The sequence below is a fragment of the Strigops habroptila genome, chromosome 13 (genome assembly GCF_004027225.2).
Source record: "Strigops habroptila isolate Jane chromosome 13, bStrHab1.2.pri, whole genome shotgun sequence".
NCBI classification, from domain to species: Eukaryota; Metazoa; Chordata; class Aves; order Psittaciformes; family Psittacidae; genus Strigops; species Strigops habroptila.
The window spans coordinates 3,364,097-3,386,459 of NC_044289.2; the positions used below are offsets into that span (position 1 = coordinate 3,364,097).

Consider the following 22,363-nt stretch of genomic DNA (forward strand, 5'->3'; position numbering starts at 1 on the left):
ACCTCTACTTGCTCATGTGTTTGTGCACAGCAGTGGACCTGCATTGGTGTCCAGCAGTGCTCTGGCAGCTTGCCTGTGAGCATGAAGTGGTACCCAACTCCTCACAGCTCTCATGAAGTGGTGGGACCTGATGGGGAGCCCACCCATGAGAATGGGCTGGCTTGGTGCCTGCACCCAAGCAGGTTGTGTTAGCTCTTCAGCTTCTGCTCTGGAATTTGGTCAGTAGACCCCTGGGCATCCCCCTTCTTGAAGCCTGAGTGGCTCAGAGCGGGTGCAGTTGGCAGGTACCTGGGCAGGGGAACATGGGTGCCATGGGTAGCCCAGGCAGGTGAGCCTGTGTTGTGGGTCCCCAGGAGTGGAGCATGCACCATGGGCGCCCAGGAGAGGGGAGTGTGCTGCTGCAGGGAGAAGGTGGCAAGCATGTAGTGTGAGGAGCGTGCACTGCAGTTACCCAGGGAGGGGAGCATGCATGTCCCCAGCCCTATGTGGTCTTGTTCCTCTGTGGATGGCTTAGCTCTCTTTCCCTGTCAGGTGATGCACCAGGCCAGGCTGGTCAGAGCTATGATGCGAACCAGAAATCAGAGACAGTTAGGGATGCACTAGCTTGTCACAGGGAGGCATGCTCTGGCACCGGACCCAGCTGAAGGACCACAGGCTTAGCTCCTGCTGGCAGGGTGAAAGGCGGCAAAGCTGACCCAGAGCTCTGCATTTGGCCCATGCATCCATCACCCTTGTCGTGGTCATGCTGAGGACCATGCTGGGTCTCGCTTGTCGGTGACAGCATTTTCATGATCAGCAGCCTCTGAGCAAGCCTGAATTAAATTTATCTCAAACTAGGAAATCCATCAGCAGCCATCAAAAGTGTCAGAGCTGCTGCTGTGTAGCTCAGGTCTATACATCTGTGTACACTGTAAAGGGCAAAATATGACTTGGCTTTTATTACTTTAATTAAAACATGAGTGAAGAGTATGAGATTCATATTAAATTGTATTTTCCTGGCTGCTGTGTGGAGGAGCTAACTGATCTGATTACCATGAAGATTACAAATTATCAAAGTGAAAAAGAGCTTTTTGCAAGTATTTCATATTAAACCTTCAAACATAACACTTTAAGAATAATTATAGTTGTATTACTGGAAAGTGATTCATGAATTCTGAATAAATAGAAGACCCTTAAAGGGAAATGTTCCAAGACCACAGTTTTCATTCCAATCTGATGAAATTTAGTATCATTTTGCAGCTGTAGAATAAAATGAAGAAAAAAAATATATGTACATAGAGTGTATTGAGTATATGTCAGACTAAACTAATGAGATTTTTTTCATCAACTCTGAGCACGCACGCAGACAAATGGAGTAGCCATTCTCATTTTCTGTAATGGAAAGCACTGAAAGAGGAGGCAAGAAAGGATCTTACTGCTCACAAGTCTTTATTCTACCCTTGATTGTTAAATAATATATTTTCAGTTCTCATCTCTCGACTGCAGAATGTTTGAACTGACATTAATGGGCATATAAGAGAAAAGAGCAAGCTTTAAAAAAAAAAAGCAAGTGAGGAAGGGCTAGGATTGGGAATTTTATTAGTATTCCCGGTGGGCTGTAATAAAGATACTTTTCACACAATACAGTGAATGTTTACAGCAGACAATTTAGTTTCCTTCCAACAATTATGAGAGAAATTGAATCTCAGGAAATGTTCGTTTTCTCTAAAATTAGACATAACAATAAAGATACCCCTGAAAGTTTATTAAGGAGGGAAGAAAAGAAAAACAAAACACACCAAAAGGCAGGAGTCTCTGGAAGACAATTTAGCAAATTTATTTTAAGAATTCCGGATGACTGGAAAAAAAAACCCAAAAGCAAACACCTACATGGTGCTGAGGGCTCGTGGTCCCCACACGCAGCTTGAAGTTGGGACTGATTTTCTGTGGAAGAGCTTTTCTTTTTTCCCTGGGCTTCAGTAATTTCTAGTGCATTTTGGAAGCAAATACCCAAAAGGTGCTTGTTTACACCCTGGATCCAGCTGGAGGAGGACGTCCACCACTTCTGCAAGCAGGTGAAGCACAAGGTTATGCTCTTTTGCATGCAGGTCAGGATGCTACAGGCCGAGAGCCTGCACTGGTATCAAAGAACAATGTGAGGTGTTCACCTACCCATCCTTCATCCCAAGGGAGGCTTCTCTGCACTAAGCACATGGAGGGAAAACATCATTATGTACATCAAAACTAGCAAAGCTGTAAAACCATAGAATCCTAGAACGGTTTGGGTTGGAAGGGGCCTTAAAGCTCACCCAGTTCCAACCCCCTGCCACAGGCAGGGACACCTTCCACTAGAGCAGGTTGCTCCATGCCCCGTCCAACCCGGCCGTGAACACTGCCAGGGATGGGGCAGCCACAGCTTCTCTGCAAATGTGATGTTTCATCCACCCCCCTGCACAAGTGCAGTCACGTGTGGGTTTGCAGGCACGAAGAATGACTTAGCAAAATACAGTGAGCTCAGGCCTTTAGGTTTTTTCCTAAGAAAATTGGTCATGAATTGTCAAGAGAGGAGCTGCAGGGAAAAGATGGGAATTACTTCGCACTTGAATTCAACTTCAGAAAGGAATTTATCCTGCTCACATGGAGCTGCTGAAGATCAAAAAGGGAAAGCCACTCTGTGAAGCGCAGAAAACTTTGAAGCTCTTTGAGGAGCTCATGCTGTGGTGTTTAATTTTTGAAGCACTGTGATTTGAACATGCAGTGTAGTTCTTCTCCTTGCCCTGGTTTCCAGACTTCTGCTATAATGTCCATGTTAGAGACACCTACTCTGTTCTACTTGTCTGCTTTTTCTTTTGTTGGTGCGATCTTTGATTGTCAACTTCTACCTCACTCTGTTCGTCTGGAAAGAGATTCCTGTTGTTTGATATCAAAAATAGGGATGGGAGGAGAAATGGTGAAAGCTGATGCAGTTTAGCTTGCAGCAAAGCTTCCCTAGTGATCTTCCTCAAGAGGATTTGCCCCATTTTGATCATATTTGGGGCTAGACTGGGATGGCGCTTTTTGGTAATACCAAGTAGGACTCTTGAGATGCCTAGTTTGGTACCAGCATTAACAATAGGAGCTCTCAACTCTGAGTCATCACAGGGCTGTGGAAATATGTAGGCTTTGTGTGGGCTTGGACTTGAAAAATGGCAGCTGAAGCCCTTGGACAAATATGCATTTTTACCATTGGGTTGATGTTTTGGCTTTGTTACCTGCAGCCCAGAGCCTTCCCTGCTTCTCCATTAGCATCTGTCTCATTTCAGCTCTTCCACTTCTGCCCATTTCTCTTGAAGCAATTCAGGTTCTACCTGGCATGTTGTAAAATAGTAAAAATAATAGAGAAACCTCTCCAGCAGCTTAACAAATGAAGTGTTTCACTTGGTTTGGCCTCTGGATAGCTGGAGCTGGTTTTCTTTGGATGCAGGTGCTCTTGGAGTGCCTCCCTCCGTCATGCTTTGCGTGTTAGTTTGGGTCCCTTGTGGTCATGCGATTAAGGTTGTGCTGGTATTGATGTGAGCCCTCTTGCATCTTCATCTCCTCTGCAAAGCTCATCCCTCTGTCAACAAATGCTGTCCATTGACTCTAAAGTTGCCAGTGCCGACAAGGGTCCTTTCTTACTGCTAGCACTGGAGGTGATCACAGCTAAAGGCTCCCATCTGTGACCAGCAGATGGGTGTCCTGGCTGGACTTCTAGATGGAAAGTTGTCATTACTTCAGGGAAACATGGCTATTTTGATTGTTAATTTGATGGGTTTCCTTCTTTTCTTCCTCTTGAAAGGATGGTACCTACTCTAGCTATTCATTTTGTCCAGGTTGCTTAATGCTTTGGAAGGTATTTGATGAGTTTTGTTGATTTAGGACATAGATGAGCCACTCACAGCAATGTGTGTTCCTGCCTTTTTTTAGATACTGTACATAAGCCTGTTTTTATTAAAGAAAAAAATGTTGAAATTGTAAAAGATAGAATCTGCTTGTTTCCCAAAATTCACATATTGGTGGCTTAAGGCCGAGATTTTCACACCTACGCTGGGGATTTGGAGACTTGGCCATGAACCGTGTTACAGTTCTCACAATTTTGTCAGGAGTCTCTTGGTGCTTCATGCTTTCCCTAACAGCCCAGCACCTTTGTGCTTTTGTGACACAACAGCTTCTGCTTTGGATAACTGGGTAAAAGACTAAAATTCTTGCAGTCATGGTTGTGAAGGAAGGCTTGTAATTGAGAAGCTCAGTAAATGAAACAGAGGTAGGGAGAGATCATGGGTGATTATGTTGACATCTCATGGACTGGGAGGAATCGCACCTTGATGACCTTTGCTTATTTAGGGTCTGCAAGGAGTGAGGCATCCCTATCCCATAGGTAGCCTGAATATCTCCTTTGACCAACCTCAAGCAGGTCATACTTAGCTGCAGATGGACATTGCCTGCTCTTGCTTTGGAGGCAGCACCCATCAAAGCCTGGGCATTGAGATTGCCATTGGGTAGATGCTTTTGCCATCTCATCTGGGAAGCGATCATCCCCCTGTGCTGGGCACTGGTGGGGCCGCACCTTAAATCCTGTGTCACTTCTGGGCCCCTCACTACAAGAGAGACATTGAGGTGCAGGAGCGGGGCCAGAGAGGACAATGGAGCTGGTGCAGGGCCTGGAGCACAAGCGTGATGAGGAACGGCTGAGGGACCTGGGGGGTTTAATCTGGAGAACAGAAGGCTCAGGGGGGACCTTATCGCTCTCTACAGCTGCCTGGCAGGAGGATGGAGCCAGGAGGGGGCTGGTCTCTGCTCCCAAGGAACAAGGGATGGGACAAGAGGAAACGGCCTCAAGCTGTGCCAGGGGAGGTTTAGATGGAGATTAGGAACAATTCCTTCCCCAAAAGGGTGGTCTGGCATTGGAACAGGCTGCCCAGGGCAGTGGTGGAGTCACCATCCGTCTACATCACAAAGCATGTGAATGAGGCCCTCAGTGCCATGGGTTAGTGGTGGCCTTGGCAGTGCTGGGGAACGGTTGGACTTGATGATCTTAAAGATCTTTTCCAAGCTGGTTCATTCTGTGATTCTGTGATCTCAGGGTTTACTTTGGCAAAGCTGTCTCAGAGCTATCTGGCTTCGGCACTTCTCACATGTGCTGGAGCCAGATTCTGGAGCTGAGGGTCTTTGAGATAATGTGGGAAGCTGATTTATTGCACTCGTGATTTCAGTTAATTTCCTTTTCCCATTTCGGCAACTTCCTGGCAGTCCAAAATGTTTTGGAGTGAACGGGTGGGTAAAGGATTTCAAGCTTCACATGGGGATAAAGAGGAGAGAGGGGAGGGCAGAAGGTGGCATTTTACAGAGCATTGACATGCTCTTAATTCTAACAAAATACTAACAAAAAGGTAAGCAGCACCTTAGCTGCTAAGGTGACAGGCGCTTAAGAAACACTGAATAAATACATAAAACATATTTGCTGAAGGCATTTGTTGTTGGAAGTTTAAACATTAAACATGCCTGCTTCATCTGATACCTTAATAAAGCAGGGATGTTCAAAGAGCCATTAGTGGTGCTCTGACTACAGCTTTACATCTTCACTATATGTTCCAAGGAAACTGCATTATATCAGCAATGCCTCAGTGGATTTTGCCCCCAGAAGGGAAAGTAAGTGAATTGTGGGAGGGATTTTAACGTGGGCTTGAGCTTTATTGTGTTGATCAACGTGGATCTTTTGGTATTGTTCCCTTGTAAAGTGCTGGGGCAGGTCTATGGGAAGCAGCAGCTCTGCCGTGGTATCCCCAAGCTTAATAAAAGCTGGCTTGGGGCCTGATGAGACAAATAAACAGTTTTCTGTATTTATTTTTTAAATTACAGGCTAAGGAGGAGCACAGATACTCAATCCATTAAGAAATAACTAGGTGGGTGATTCACTACCATGTGTGTAAATGGCACTGGCGTTGCTCTGCCTGCACAATTTATTAATACTTCACGGGAGGAAAAAAAATTATTTTAATCTCATAATGGATGATGAGCTGTGAAATTGCTTCTGCAGCAGCTGGGCACCCTGGGGGAGGTGCTAGATTGCACCACATTATGCAAGCTCTCCCCACATCTCTGCCTTCCTCATGCTAATCAGACACGTCAAATCTGGGCGATGGGGAGGAGGTGCCACTGCTTCTGCTGGGTTTTAGTACTTTTCTTAATTTAATATATGGAGGTTTTCTGTCACTTTGCTCTGGGGTCCCAAGTCTTGATTTGGAAGCCTATGGGCTCAAACCTGAGTGCATCTGTGGTGAGCGATGCTTTGGGCTTCAAAGGTTCTGGCTTGATCCATAGGATCATAGAATCTCAGACTGGTTTGGGCTGGAAGCAACCTGAAAGCTCATCCAGTTCCAACTCCCTGCCACGGGTAGGGACACCTTCCACTAGAACAGGTTGCTCCAAGCCCCTGTGTCCAAACTGGCCTTGAACACTGCCAGGGATGGGGCAGCCACAGCTTCTCTGGGCACCCTGTGCCAGCGCCTCACCACCCTCGCTCCTGCTGCCGCTGGCCACGCTGGTCTGGTTCACACCATTAAATAACTATAAATATAGCAAATGGACTGGGGCTGCCCTAGTTTGTGATTTCATCTGGCTGATACCACCACTGTGCACACAAGAGTACCAAGAGCTGTTATGGTTGAACAGCAGCTTTGCTCTGCCTTGGTAGGTTTGGATGGGAACTGTGAGTAGTACTGGCACTGCCAGTGCAGGAGGTTTGATTTGTGTAGTAGAAGCACAGCCTGGGGTTAGGTATTTTGGTTGCATGCGGGAAGATGGTGCAAATGTCTAGTGATGAGAGCAAACGAGGTATAGTGTAGGGCCACTTAGGGACAAACTGCAGATTGCCCTCTTAGTGCCAGCAGGGGGTTTGCAGTGTTTGCTTCTGCAAGCATGTCGGTGGTGTACTCTTAGTTGTAAGTGTGTGTTTCTCATGCCTTATGAACACCAGTCCTGGTGGCTGCAGGTGTGTCCTGGTGTGCGAGGACCATGCAGGGCTCCTTAGGAAATCTGTCTTTGCTGATGAGAGAAAAAACAAAATCGGGGCATATCTGGAAGAAGACAGACTTGATTCAAGCTGGGTGTGTTGCCATTATGGCTTTGCTGGAGGATCTTGCCGCAGACCTCTAGGTAAAGCAGTCTATGGCACACAGTATGGCTGTGCTGGCCACGTGCAGTGGGCTAGGATATATCCTTTGAGATAAGACTCTGAAAATCTTCCTTTAAAGCATCCACAAGGTGTGGCACAAAGGCTTTTATAATCCCCTAACCTCACACCTTCAGTTTTGAGCATAAGAGAAACACTCTCTAAGACGAAAACCGAAAGGGGACAAGCATGGTACAGAATATAGTTTCCTTCCTGCTCTGGGTTCTTCTGGCTCGACTGAAGCCAGGTTGAATTAATTTCTTAGAGTGCTTTTTACTAATTCCTCCTTGCATGCACTCCATTACTGTTTTCAGGCCTCCTTATCTCTTGACCTGCTTACAGTGCATTATCCATCATTATATAATGTACCCTTGGCTCAACGCAAAACACCAAATCCATGCAGTCCAACAATGAATTTCTGTGAAGTGCACTGATCTTATTATGCAAGTTCAGTATGGCATGAGACAAAAAAGGCAATTATGTAAAATCTGCAAATAATTCCCAGAAATGCATGATATTCTTGAGTAGAATATTACCGTATTCCTTGGATTTGCTTCCAGGTGAGAAGCTAGGAAAGGAAAGAAAAAGGTTTCTATTTGTCTGGCCCAGTCAGTCTAATTTGAGATCCCCACTGGCTCCTATCTCACTGGATGAACAGTCCCTTCAATACATTTTCAAAACAGGCAAAAAATCATTACAAACAATTTTAAGGAGGCTGACTGTGGGACAGATGTCAGAGGCTGCACTTTGCCCATGTCCTGGCTTTCCCTGAAGCACTGCCATGTTTGCTTTGAAAGCCCAGGGAAGAGCAGCCGCAGAAACACGCAGTGAAAGGAAACACTTCTCTGTCGAAGTGGGTAGGTTACTAAGACATAGGTGAAGCTAGATATTACTCCTGGTGGTCCAGGAGCAGCTCCACATCAGACATGCCTTACAGTCCTGGCCCTGCTTATGAAGATGTAACAAAGGGTTTTCAGGAGCTCTGGTTATTGCTGAGGTTTGCATAAGCCAATATTGAATGCTTCTGAAAATGCTGTCAGCAGACTTTGGGCCGTAATATCACATTTGCTTGTTTGGAAGTTGAAGGTCTTTGTTATAGCGACATAGTGGGAGGTTCAGATGTAGCACTTCCACTTGTGCCATAACGTGAATGTCCCAGCATGGATCAGGACACCATGGGGCAGAGGAAGGTAATGCCTGGACATGCTCTGTCTCGTGAAAATGGCATTTTGGAGAACTAACAGCAGATCTCTAAAGCAGTAGTTATGACGTGTTTTGTAAGGAACCTGGGGAACTCCCTGCTGCTGGATGTTGATGTCAGGAGCTTAATGGAGATGCAAGAAGGGGGAAGAATGATAAAATCAGGTGGGGTAGGTGAAAGGGAGGGATGAATTGTTCTGTTCTCTGAGGAGCTTCCATAATTGTTCATTAGGGCTCTTTGTATCTACCCCAAAATCCTGGTTAGTGTTGGCCAATTTTTAGGTCAGCCTGTTGACAAGCTACTAGTCTGATTGCTCAAGTGGGTGTTGAGTTCTCGTGAGGACAATATGTGGTTGTGGGTTTCCATTCCTCCCTGCGAGAGATTTAGAGAGCTTTTCTCTCCAGGATGTATTTGGTAGCAAGAGAAGGTGGATCTGGAGGGCCGGTTGTCCCAGCAGGTTCAGGTGGAGCTCTCCTTTGGGACATGCTGTGGCTCTGACAGGGTATTTCCCAGCGCTCTCATACAAGGCAGTTGCTGCTTTGCAATGAGAGGAGGAAAGGCTGAGATATCTGAGGTGGATTACATTTTTATTCCTCTTTATTCCTGGGGTAACTACTTCCAAGACTCATTTTTGTCTGTGTCACTGGGGAATTAAAGGTCTGTCTCTCCCTCTTCCCTCAGAGGGCTAACCACGGCATTAGGAATCCTTTGTACACTACTGCATGCTGTACTGCTGCGTCCATGCATGTATATCTGCCTTTATGGTAACTGTAACCTTTTCTTGAACCAGAGATTTTCGTGAACAAGAGCCCTTTGGGATCAGTGTGGGCTTTCCTGGATACGTTTTTAATAAACACAGTAATTTGACTGCAAGCCCATTACCTATCCCCTGTTTATTCTAAGTTCTATTTCCATGCCTGCAAAAAACCAGTAACTCACAGGGCAATCAAAGGAAGAATGACAACCAGGACAAAATTGGTATGTGTTGTGATGAACCAGTCCATCTTCAGCATCATGCACTCCAGCTTTATATATTGCCTGTAAAATAATGGCTTCAAAAATATATTAAATCTTTAGGAAAAAAATCAAGCCTAATTGTAACTATATTTTTGTTTTCCATTTTGGTTTATGTACAGTATATGACTTTTGCAGAGACATTTTTATTCCAGGGAAATGACAGGCCAACAAGAAGCCATAATTGCACTGATTTTTAGAAGTGCCTGCATTACTGCAGATCTGATGTACTGCAAGACATGAATCAGAAAAATTCTATTAAAAAATCTCTTGAATGGCTGACACAGGAGTATTATCCACAATGATTAATTTGACTTGGTCATTATGAACACAGACAAGTCTGGCAAAATTGCATTTCATTCCCCACTGAATTCATAAAATCACTATACACATAATAAGAAGTTATAGTTCTCTGCTATCCACTGTTCTTGACAGGATTCCAGTTCTGGATAAGATACTGATTAAAAAAAGTAGAAGTGGAGGGAGAGAGGGAGTTGGGAGCCTTTTTCAGAGCCTACAATAGGGCTGATTTCTTTTGCTATAAATTGTTGATAGAACTCCATTATTTTTAGCTTTCTTTGGTGAAGCGGTGATGCAGGTCAAGCACAGCTTGGACAGTATAAAAACTGACTGAAAGCTTTTATTTACATTGAAAGGGATGCAGCAGAATGGCACGCACGTGTTTCACATCATGAATCCCAGGAAGCCTCATTGGGCTGTACCTGAGGGCACAGGGTGGGGACTGTCACCGCTCTACCCTCCGTTCAGCCACAGCCAGAAGCAAGTCCTTACTCAGATTGAACCTCAAGGATTGTTCATACCTGATGACATATGATGACAATACAGATGGTTACTGATAACTGATACCCTGTTCTTCATTTCCCACCCACATAAACAGGGTACCAATGGACAGGCTGAGGCCAGAGAGTCCCAGAAATGTTGTTTCTGGTTTCATGTAAAATCATAAAACAAAACCCTTTTCCGGTGAGTAGCAGAACTGGATGCATGCCCCACAAAACTGTATCTTTCTGAGTGAGCTGAGATTTTCTGTTCCTTCTGAATATTGCTGCCTGGTTCCCTTTACAGTCCCTATCCTGCAGAACATTTAGGACCCTGGTATCTCCCTTCCCTGCACATGGAGTCTTATGAAACTTGTGGAAAAGAGACCTTTTTTTGTGCTGTTAAATTTGGTTGGAGCCATCTGGCATGCTTGGCTTTTGAAAGACCCATGGCTGTGTGACTGCATGGGATTGGTGTCTGTACGAAATGGGAGAAAGTCAACCCATGTAAAGTTAAAAGGTGAACATTAAACTCCGTTCAAAGATGAAGGGTCAGTAGTGCTGGAGATTGTCATAGCACATAGAGCCTGCATCAGAGCAATGCCTGCACAATAGAAGGAAAAGGTGAGAAACTGGGATGTGGAGGTGTGTGCTTGCCCTTTGGATGAACCAACATTAGTCTGAGGTTTAAAACCCCCCTACTACAGGTATGGAAGGGGGACACAGAGGTAGGCAGAGCCCAGCTTTCCCACAGGTTGCCTGCTGCTCTGCTGTGCTCCCAACCTCCCCGTGAGGCTGCCTGTTACTGAATATTGTGCCAATCTTTCTAATGCACATTCATGTTCTTGCAAGAATTCATTTTTTCCTTTTCAACCACACTCCCATAGTCAAAAACCTGAGCATGTGAAAATTAGAGTAGAAGAGGCTGGGAACACTTCAAAGACAATTTGTAGATTGTATGTGACTGACTGTTGATAAATACTTCTTTACAGTATTTATCCAACTCTACCCCAGTAATTCATTGGCCCTGCTATTCACACGCTGGATCACCATGTGTGAAGATGAGGCAAATCAATTTCCATTCCTAAGACCCAGAGCTGCTGACACAGAAAATCAGCGCTACTTCACTTTTTGGCACAGGGCTTTGGGAATCCCAGGTGTGAGCACAGCCCTGCAGCACCCTCCCCTTCCTAAGGAATGGTGCCCAAGGGGCCCACACCCTGCCCGCAGTCCACGGTCACCCCACGGTAAGCATCGGCCCTTCCTGGCCCCAAAGCATTTCTCTGGAGTTTGCAACATCCAAGTGACTTCCACGTTCTCTTGCCACCCAAATGAATGTTTCTGTCCCTGCAGCTTCAGTGCTTTCTGCCAAGCAGAAAACCCTGGGATTTAGATGCTGGAGAATCACAGAATCCCAGACTGGTTTGTGTTGGAAGGGACCTTAAAGCTCACCCAGTTCCAACCCCCTGCCACGGGCAGGGACACCTTCCACTAGAGCAGGTTGCTCCAAGCCCCTGTGTCCAACCTGGCCTTGAACACTGCCAGGGATGGGGCAGCCACAGCTTCTCTGGGCACCCTGTGCCAGCGCCTCAGCACCCTCACAGGGAAGAACTTCTGCCTCAGAGCTCATCTCCATCTCCCCTGTGGCAGGTTAAAGCCATTCCCCTTGTCCTGTCCCTACAGGCCCTTGTCCAAAGCCCCTCTACAGGCTTCTTGTAGCCCCTTTAGGCACTGGAGCTGCTCTAAGGTCTCCCCTTCAGGAGCCTTCTCTTCTCCAGGCTGCCCCAGCCCAGCTCTCTCAGCCTGGCTCCAGAGCAGAGCTGCTCCAGCCCTCGCAGCAGCTCCGGGGCCTCCTCTGGGCTCACTCCCACAGCTCCACATCCCTCTTGTGTTAGGGGCCCCAGAGAAACATATCAAAATCCCGTTCTTCAAATATGACTGTGCCTGTGCTAAGCAATGTATGTGATGGGAAAGCAGCCTGGAGGCTTTTAAGGAAATGTGAGGTTGCTCACCTTCACTAGGCTTCGATGTTCACTCTTTCATTGTGTTTGGACTTTTCCTTTTTATACGGCCCAAGATTTTCTCTCAACCTGGTGTACTCTGCAGCTTGTGTGAACACTGGCACATGGTGGATCCTTTTATATCTGTGTAAGGGCAACAGGGAAAGTCTCTGTATGACAGTGCAATGTGCTTAGCTGGTTTCTGACCCAATCTGATGCACCATTGAGATACCCCACAAACCACCCAGTTGTTCTTCTGTTGCCCCTTTCCCAGTCTGTGCTGGCAGAGCCCTTGGTCGTACTTCTGAGCTTCACAAAAAGCAATGTTCTCCTCACTTTGCAGACTTGCCAGGCTGGTTTTGTTCTGCTTAGACCCATCCCATCTCTGAAGGGTCTAGAAGGCCACATTCGTGCGGCAGTAAGCTCTTGTATTAGCTGCAGGAAAAACCTAGTTAATAGATAAGGGATGGTACAGAGTCTGTGGTGGTTTGTGTCATTTGGATGATTAGGGTGGGATGGAACATGCCAGCCTACGTATTTCCTTGTACCTTACCAAGAATAAATGTTCTTTGTTAGGCTCATATTTACTGTGGAATGTTATTTGACAGGACAAATATTTACCTGCAGTAATACTGCAAATTTCTATCCTTCTCACTGTGAGTAATATTTCTCTGAATCAATGCTTGGCTTCAACTCCTGGATCCTCACAGATAATCACGCAGAACATGATTCAGTGGAGAATTGGGGTCACTGGGCATTTGCCATGCTGCTGAGGAGAACGGTTTCTCAGGTCCTGGTCAAGTCACGTCCTCTGTGATGAATACCAATGTGCAGTGGTGAGATGGTGCTGGCCGGCTGTGGTTTGTAAAGATGGACAGCACTTCCATGCTGTCTAGTATGAGGTGTCCCTGCCCATGGCAGAGAGGTTGGAACTAGACGATCTTAAGGTCCTTTCCAACCCAAACCATTTCATGGTTCTATGATTCTATGATTCCCTTCCAAGAGGGGAAAGGCAGGAGAAAGCTAAAGGCTTGGTCTGTAGACATGCTGAACGCTTGTAGCTCCCTTCTGAGTCACCTGCATGGGTGTGCAGGGTCGCCATGCCCGTCGGGCCATCTCACAGTGCAGAGGTGAAGGACATCCAGGCATGTTGATAACCACAGATGTGCTTCATGTTTGCAACAGAGATGAGCCACTTGACATCAACAGACCAGTCCCCACTGATGCAATGCCATCCTGTGGCATCACTGTGCAAGCATGGGGCATAGCCCTGGTACTGTGCTCAGGGCGGTTTAGTCCATGCCTGGTGCCCAGCCCTGGATCACAGATGCACAGGGGTCTGGGAACAAGGGGGGTGTCAGAGCAGAGGCACTGTCCCCTCTCTTTTGCTCCATCCCACTGTAGGAAGAAGCAGGGGTTTGCCACTCCAAGCCCTGCAGCACGAGCCAAGAGAGGGTTTGCAATAGGCTGGTTGTTTCAGCTGATTTCAGTGTTTTAATTTGAAGAGAAAAAACATGTAATCACAACAACTGTCGTCAGTTTGACAGTGGAAAATCGTAGATCTTCTGTGCCTTTTTGTATTACCGTAATGGGCAGCCTTTTAGCAGAGCAAGCTTCTCTGCACTCACGTTTGGAGTCCTGGTGGGATGAATGGGTTCAAACCAGCTCACTAATCTAATTTGTAATATATCCTTATGACATATAATTGGCTGTTTAATTCAAATTAACATAAGAATAGAAAATATAATCTGCAGTGTAGCCCACATGGGGGTGGAAAGGAGTGCTGGATGTTACTGGCAAAGGGGTTGATACAGCTGCTTTTGTGAGATCATCCTTCATGGGGATGGAGACCTCAGAGGTGTCATAGGCACCGTGTGTGACAACAAATCACTCCTCTTTCCCAGGCTTGAGTGTCTATCTGTCTCATCTCCCTTCCTTATCGCCCTAGCGATCTATTTAAAACACATATAGAATAAATGCAGTTTGCTTTGGAAAATGGGCAGGCGCCGAGTCTGGTTACGGTGATTGGATATTGTCTAATCTGATTTTGATTGTGTATAGCTTTGATTGTAATTCTGATATGTCTGCACAATACTGTAGCTCTTGGGAAAGCTTTGTGATTTAAACAGGTCTTCTTATGTCAGGTTTTTTTTTCCCTTGGGCAGAAATGTGCAGGGGGGGGAGCAGGGCTTCCAAAACCACCTCAAAGCCCTTCAGTGAGCTGCTCTGCAGCAACACAAGGAACTTGTAGTTTTGAAGAGAGCTTTAGGAAACTTTGAGTGGGTTTTACATAATTCAGTTAAGTACAGCAAAGCCACTTGCTTATATACCTGATGCCAAAATAAACCAGTTGGAGGAACAAGTTTGCTGTGCAATGATTTATTTAAATCCCTTTCCATAAAGCATGGAGTGAAATCCTCTTAAATAACTGTGAAAGAATTGGTGTACCTCGAAGAACGTAGCCCAAATGGAAACCTAGCTACTAGACGTATTAAATGGGATCTATCTGTCTGCTGCTGTGTACATCCTCTCGGCCCCCTGCCTTCCCTGTATAATACCTCTGCTAGACAGAAGCTGGCTGGAAAAATAGCTGGGCTTGAATTTCCCCTGAACAATAACTGTAGGTACAGAGGTATCACAGCCTGAATCTGTCTTGTATTTCCCTTCCACTTGTATTTCCCCACAGCCAGTGGGAATCCCGGGTGAATGTGAAGGGCTGGGTGGGATGTGAAGGGCCGGGTGGGATGTGCAGGGCCTGCTCTTTTCCATGTCTCTTTTGCAGTAGGATGAGGGGAGACAAGAGGTAGGGGTTCAGCTTAGCAGGGGATGAGCCTCTTCCAGCCCCGGTTTTGGGGGGAGACACAAGTGATCCCCTGCTCTGACACCCCACACGGATGCATCTCTCCCGCATCCCAGGCAGTGCTGGAGCTGTCCCACTGCAAGCCCTTCCACAGACACTTTCTTTCTCCTCATTGACTTCTTCTCTATTCCGGTTAAATATGGGGTTTATTTTCTTTTTTTAAGGGTTTTCTTGCTGCAGTCTGGGGTGATGAAGAGTATCTGAGCTTTGGGGCAATGGATTAATAAAGCCTACAGTGCTTAACTGGTTTTGCACACATCTGGGTTTTTGCTCTTCAATCACATATTAAGTCAAAATCCAACCATGAAACTAGGTGATCTGGGAAATTTAGCTTAAAATCCATGTGTATAATACTATGGCTAATCAGAATTTCATATGCTATAATAACATGTGAAACAGTCGATGTTTTTAAAATTATATTTTCTCCTCTGCCACAGACTGATTCTATTCTGCGTTGATAATTAATAATTTTGGATAGATTCACACTTACATTAAGAAGAAAATACAGTTTTGTTTGAAGAGAAAACGATTGCACGAGTGCAATAAGATATTCTTTCTCCATAACAATTGGAACACTTAGAAGTAAACAAGCCACCAGCAAACACTGGAAGTTCAAGGAGTCCCAGCATCTCTGCATGTTCGTGGTCACCCCGAGGGAGCAGGACTGGGGAGGCGAGGGTATGGATATATCCATATGGATGTAGATATAAGGAAGGTCAAATCTCCATGCGTGGTGGAGTCATGCAGGCTTTCTTTAATGGATTTTTAAGAAGTGATGGCTGTGTTTTCATATCTCCCACCCTGGTTGTAGCTTCTGTGCTGGGATTTGTGAGGAATCCATGGGATTTTTGTTCCCGAGTACTAGTTGTTTCTATGGAGTTAATTCCTATAAACACTCTCAAAAATACAAACTGTAGATTCTGTAAGAGCTGATCCGGGTGCCCAAAGAGAGACTTGGACTTCAAAATGCAGCAGCTGGTTGGGAAACAGCTGTGCTCTTCCTATGGTTGTGGGCTCTGTGAGCAGAGCTCGCCTGGCTGCATGGAGGTTTCTGCTGCTGTTTTGGTGAGCTAAAGGTGTGCCAGAGGGATGCAGCATGGGAGAGGGAATGGTGGGGATGCCAGGCAGATCTGAGGTCTGCAAGGACCTGTGGTGTCCCTGATGGATGGTGCAGCCTTGCCATGCTCCCTACCTGGGTCTTACCTAGTTACAACCTGCCGGTGTCCAGGGCTAAAGATATCTTATTTGGTTATTAAAACCAAACCATTTTCACTGGAAGGTGCTTTTGTGTTTCTTACACAAATAATCACTTTTCTAAAGCAACGAGGCACTGACCTGTTGCAAAATATCTTTTTCACATTTTAGACATATAACAGTCAGAATGAGAATAATGAAGACTACGAGATCCCTCCCATAACGCCTCCTAATCTCCCCGACCCTTCCCTCCTGCACTTGGTGGACCACGAAACTGGGTATCACTCCCTGTGCCACAGCCTCCCTTCGAACAGCCTGATACCAGCGTACCCCTACCAGAACATGGACCTGCCGGCCATCATGGTCTCCAACATGTTGAGTCAGGATGGACATCTTCTCTCCAGCCAGCTACCCACGGTCAGTGACTTTGCCCTCGTGCTACCTTTCCTGAAAGCCGCTCTGTATGTCAAGTTATGAGTTGATTGAACATAGAAGGATGTTAATGATGAGATGTTTGCCCTGGGGGGTGGGCACTGCTGCCCACCAAGGCCAGGGTGCAATGGCAGATGCTGCAGTCACCTGTGCGGCTGTGCTTATAGTGGTGATTATATGTTTCCAACTTGGTGTCTTCCTGAGCATTATTAACCCCTCAAGAGCAGAGGGGAGGTTGTTTTCCTCTATGCACCTAACATCTTCACTGAACTGAGCCCACGTGCTCCATCCCCTGTGTGAAGGTGACCAGCCAAAGCCCCTGGTCCGTAGCCCCTACACCCCGCGTCCTTCCTCCTTCTGGAAGGAACCCCCATCTCTGTGTCCTGCTGCCAGGGTGACCTTCGTGACATTAGCAGGAGAAGCACAGATGTGCCATGAAGGGAAAGGTGTCCTATTGATTTCAAGGGGAACAAGATCCCTCCTTGCACTTGCAAACTCACATTGCCTCTTGGCTCTTGCCGTAGCAAGGAGATACCTTGTGAAGTTTCAAATGACTCTTCTGTAGGAATAAATAAAGCAGGGATAATGAAGTAAAGTGCAGCTCTGGGAAGAAACTTCAGGGCTAATTAGACCTTATGATGCTTCTGTATCAGCAGCACCAAGGAAAGGTTGTGGCTTGATTTTGACAGTGGTATTGAATTAATACTGTTGGTGTTTAATAATATTTCCCTCTTTAGCAGATTTACAGTTAGTTTTCTACATTGTTTCTCTCTAAGATGCTTGATTTTCATGGGTGCTGTTGGACAGCTTCACTATCAAAGAGTTAATTTTACTTCAATAGCATGGCTCGGAGTCTGCCACTGCACTACCTGGAGAACATTTGGTGTTGATTGCTTGAATAGATAAGAGTCTGAAAGGTAGTGATATTTAAATATTTAGATGGGATATTATCTCTTAGTCTAGGAAAATCCCAAGGCTTTCTCAACTCTTCGTGCTTCTCCAAGTTTCATTGTTAGTGTATTAAGAAAAATATCATGTTCTGCCCATCAATATTAAACACCAGCATATTTTGATGGAATTAAATATTACTTAGGCCTCTGTGTTAGCTTTTAGGTTCTTAGGTGATTAAAACATTCATTTCTGAGACAAAAAGAGTCAATTTCAGATGAAATATTTTCCCCTGGTTTAATTTAAAGCACAGCCCCCTTGCCTGACCCCTATTTTCATAACATGATAATTTTATCTTGTGTTGATTGTCTCATTTTTGAGAGGTGATATTGCACTTATAAATCACTTTCTAAAATACCTAAAGAAACAAGAATAGTGGGATTTATTAAGCAGCTTCTGGAGGTCTGAAATAATTTATTTTGGAGCAGTCCTTGGGAAATGTTCTCTTTCTTACTTTATGGTACTGTTTTACAAATGCAGCATGGCGACAATAAATCAGGACTGAGCCAGAGAAGATAAGAAGGGGGCTTAGTGGGCTGTAAATGTAGAGTGGAGAGATTAAGATTTGTTTGCCCCTTACCATGAAAATAAAAAATCCAGTGAACCCTGAATTTCCCAGCCGATAGTGATGGAAACTGTTCAGTTTTGAGGGAAAACCCATGGAGCTGTGATACATCTCCAGAGATCCCTGCACCAAGGGAAGTAGAGCAAGGAGTGAACTGTGTTACAATTTTAAGTCAAAATTAAATCCTGTCAAAGCCTTTTTCTTCATGTTGCCAGACTTCTTCCACTGACAAGTAACACCTCCTAGCCTCTTGTTTTCTTTGGATGCTCCAATCGAGTCTCCCCCTACTCCATCACTGGGGAATGCTGCAGGGCACATGATGTGCTACAGCCCTTCCCAGACATCAACCACCTTTGGTGGCTGTTTGCAGCAGGAAGCCTCCAGGTCAAGAAAGGGGCTTATTTGCTAACACCTCCATAAGAGAGTATATCTGTTACTGCAGGGGTGGTGGTGGGAAGCCAGTCTGGGAGCAAGCCTTGCCCGAGCACTGCGAGGCAGGCATGTGGAGGTTTTGTCTTTGTTCCAAGACCAATGTTGCTCATGCAAATGCTGGAGCCAGGAGTCTCTCTCCTTGCTGCTGCTCTTTGCTGTAGTACATACCAGGTTTTGCATACACAGCTATTTCCTGCCTTAGCTGCCATGTCTTTTGGTTTGAATACAGTGACAAATGACAAGCATTTCAAGGTAACATGTTTAGACACTGATCAGACTTTTTCCTCTAAAAAAGTGGCTTGAACCTTTTGCAGAGCTTGGCAAATGCTGTAAAACACCCACCAACATTCCCAGCTTGGGAATTTTTTAAGTCATCCTCATGAAAAAATCTTGTGCTGCTGAAAAGATATGAGGTGGGTCTCACTGAGAGCAATGGTGGCTGGAATCAGAAGGGAATAAGGAAAATACAGGTGCAGGCTGCTCTCCTCTTTGGTGTGTCTCTTGTCCTGGGATGTTCCAATGTTATCCTTAGATTGAATTAAGCCTCCTGGTGCCTCTGCAGGGGAGGAGGCTACTGCTCCCATTATGCAGATGAATGCCAAGTCTGAGCGAGCTTAAATCAGTGCAGAAATTCCCATGGTAGGATGAGAGCCAGAGAGTGAAGGAGGATTTGCTGCCTGCCAGATCCTGCTCCTGGCTCCAGCCCACCGTGGGGTGTCAGGAGCTGGACCCCCTCATTTGAGCAAAGCTGCTGTACCCTGATGGGGAAAAACCAAAACCACCATCACTCTGCATTTCCTTATCCCTTCAGCATCATCATCCAGAGCACCCTCCATGCCACTGGCCTCTGCACACTTCACTCTGCCCCATGGACCAGGTCTCCATTTTCACAACATGGTTCTTCACTGCTCTTCCTGTCACTTTATTTCCTTTTGGGTTTTATTTTCCAATCAGTTTTTAGAAGTTAAGGGAGTTTTCAAACCCTGAAGGTGGAGTGCAGGGGGCTGGAGAGGAGAAAAGCAGGGATGGATGGACAGGAGTAGGCAAAGAGGTGGCAAAAGACCATGGAGGACCAATGGAGCGAGGTGCAGGGAGGCTGAGGAGGAGGCAGGGCTGGCTGGTTTGGTCCTCTCTTTTGCTATAGGAAAAGAGGTAGTAAAGAGGAAGAATTATAAAATTCTAATTGTAGAATCATAGAATGGTTTGGGTTGGAAGGGAAAGAAAATAGGAGAGACATGATTGCCATTGAGAATGGTCATATTTAGGAAAAAAATCTTTTCCTTGGAAAGAGAGTGACTTTGCCCACTATGAACATCCCGGCAGTGTTACAGGGTGGACATGTAGCCACTGAGCCCTTCAGAGACCTGCAGAGACTAGGAGAAAGCAGGGGAGAGGGCAGAGAAAGGCTGTGAATCAGCAGCGAAGTCTTGCCCACTGGGTTAAGGAGCTGCTGTGAATAAATGAGATTTCAGAAGGGATTTGGCGGAACATATTTGACAGAAACAAAGGGCGACCAAGGTCAGAGCCCAAGAACCTCCAACACAGAGTGAATGTATTTCCATAAACATGAGAGAGCCGAGTGGGCTGGGGGTATCTCTGCTGATGATCATCCCACCTATGATGGGAGAGTGCCTGTTGCTGGGGTGGGTGGGCAGCACTGCCTGGAGCCCAGAACCACTGCTCAGAAACCCTGTAACACTGTTCTTCTCCAAGGCTGGCCAAAGGATGTTGGGCATGCTGAAAACCGAGCCTGTTTTCCCATGGCACATATTGTGCCCTGCTTCTTTCCTGCTCTCTCCTGCAATGGCCAGTTTGGACATTGTTTTGGACACGTGAAGCTGTTATGGGCAAATATTGTCTTTGTAGCAGGTATATAGACTTTGATTGGGGAGACTGGCAACTCTCCTGTGTCTGCATCTTCCTGGTGCTTCTCAACATGAGACATCTTTGTGACTGCATTAAAGGCGTTAACATTTCCTTGAGCACAGTGGGGTAATGTTTTTCTGCTCTCAGCAAGCTGTTCCAAGTGTAAAAAGGCTGCAGCCACAGCCTGGAAGTTCTTCGTTTCAGTTTGTTGAGTGGAAACAGGTTATTTGAAGAATAGTAGAAAGCTTCAATGGCAAAAAGCGAGTTCATGGTGTAAAAATATCAGATTTCCAGTTACCTGTGTAACCTGTTTATGTGGAGGGAAGAAAGTAATGGGGAAATGGGGGTGGACTGTTGTAGCAAGGACGAGTGTAGCCCAGAAACTCCTGAAGAGTTAGTTGGTTGATTTTGCAACCTGAATAGTTATTCCCAATGCTACGGGGCTTTGCTGTGGAACAGCAGTAAAACAACCCAGCAGTAATCCGCCTGCCCCTCTGCCAGATGAGACATGGAAAGGAGAAATATCCTCTTCCTAGAGCTGGGCTGTGCATGCCCAGGCTGTGGGAATGGTGTAGGGCTCCAAGGAGAAGCCTCCTCTGTGGTGCCCACCGGAAGGCCTCAAGCGAGGTTGTCCTGCAGGACCAGCTCTCTTGGCTCCTCAGGTCTCTCCTCAGCTCCCATCATTCCCGAGACCACTGTTCCCTGTCAAACATAGCAGTGTTCCTTATTTGCAGCCTGAGCTAGAGTCAGTGGGGATTGCAGCTGTTTTCTCTGGATAGATCTGGGTGCAGCCCTAAGACAGTGGTCAAGGTGCTCGGTGGTGGGTAACACAGCTGGATGTGGGTGTACAGACCTAGTGAGCATTGGAAGGTTGTAAGAACCAAACCAATTAGATGGTGACACAAAAGACAAGTAGGATGTACCAGTCTTATCACTGGAAATACATGACCCTGGTAGACAATGCAATTTCATGTTGTTGGTAAACACTCCCAATACATAAATATTTCCATCATTTTGAATCACTGCCTGTTAAATAAGTTTTTTAAAACCCCACCTGCAGTCCTGCATCCAGCTCTGGGGCCCCCAACACAAGAGAGACATGGAGCTGTTGAAGTTGGCTTTTGATAACAGCCTGTAGGGACAGGACAAGGGGGAATGGCTTTAACCTGCCAGAGGGGAGATTGAGATGACCTCTGAGGCAGAAGTTCTTCCCTGTGAGGGTGCTGAGGCGCTGGCACAGGGTGCCCAGAGAAGCTGTGGCTGCCCCATCCCTGGCAGTGTTCAAGGCCAGGTTGGACACAGGGGCTTGGAGCAACCTGCTCTAGTGGAAGGTGTCCCTGCCCGTGGCAGGGGGTTGGAGCTGGATGAGCTTTAAGGTGCCTTCCAACACAAACCATGCTGTGGATTCTATGATTCCAAGTTATTTCAAATAACCCATATCCCAATGCAGCAGTGCCCTTTAGAGCAAGTTCATGCTCATTGAAGAGCCTTAATAAATAAACACACAAGCAAGAGCAGTGGTCGGGCAATGCTTGGTTGGCTCCACCAAACCTCAGGCTGGCAGTGCGGCACCAGTAGCAAAACTTAGCACGTCTCCCTTCTTTCAGTCAGTCCTGGATGAGTTTGCACTGGTAATTTTGTGTCGTGTGCTTTAGGTTTTGACTAGTTTGGCTTTCTGCTTATTAATGGTTCAGTATTTAAAAACTAAACTCCTGAACATGAGCCCTTGGTGGAAAATAGTAATAATACAACCATACATGAAGGGTTCTTTGTATTAAACAGAGCCCTGTTTGCAATTCCCTGCTAGTGTTTTTCTCAGAGGCAATAAATGAAAGAAATATGTCTTTTTAAATTTTATAAAACTCAGAAAAATGGTTTTAAACAGCTTTTCTTCACCTCCTATA

The 22,363-nt window shown here is 46.0% G+C and overlaps 1 protein-coding gene across 1 annotated transcript in view; it reads left to right on the forward strand.

The window, feature by feature from the left end:
• Positions 1-22,363, forward strand: part of TOX2 (TOX high mobility group box family member 2) — a 143,085-nt gene that overhangs the window by 68,199 nt on the left and 52,523 nt on the right. Inside the window, 1 exon segment of the mRNA XM_030503254.1 lies at positions 16,388-16,633. Within this exon segment, the coding sequence (XP_030359114.1) occupies positions 16,388-16,633 (246 nt within the window).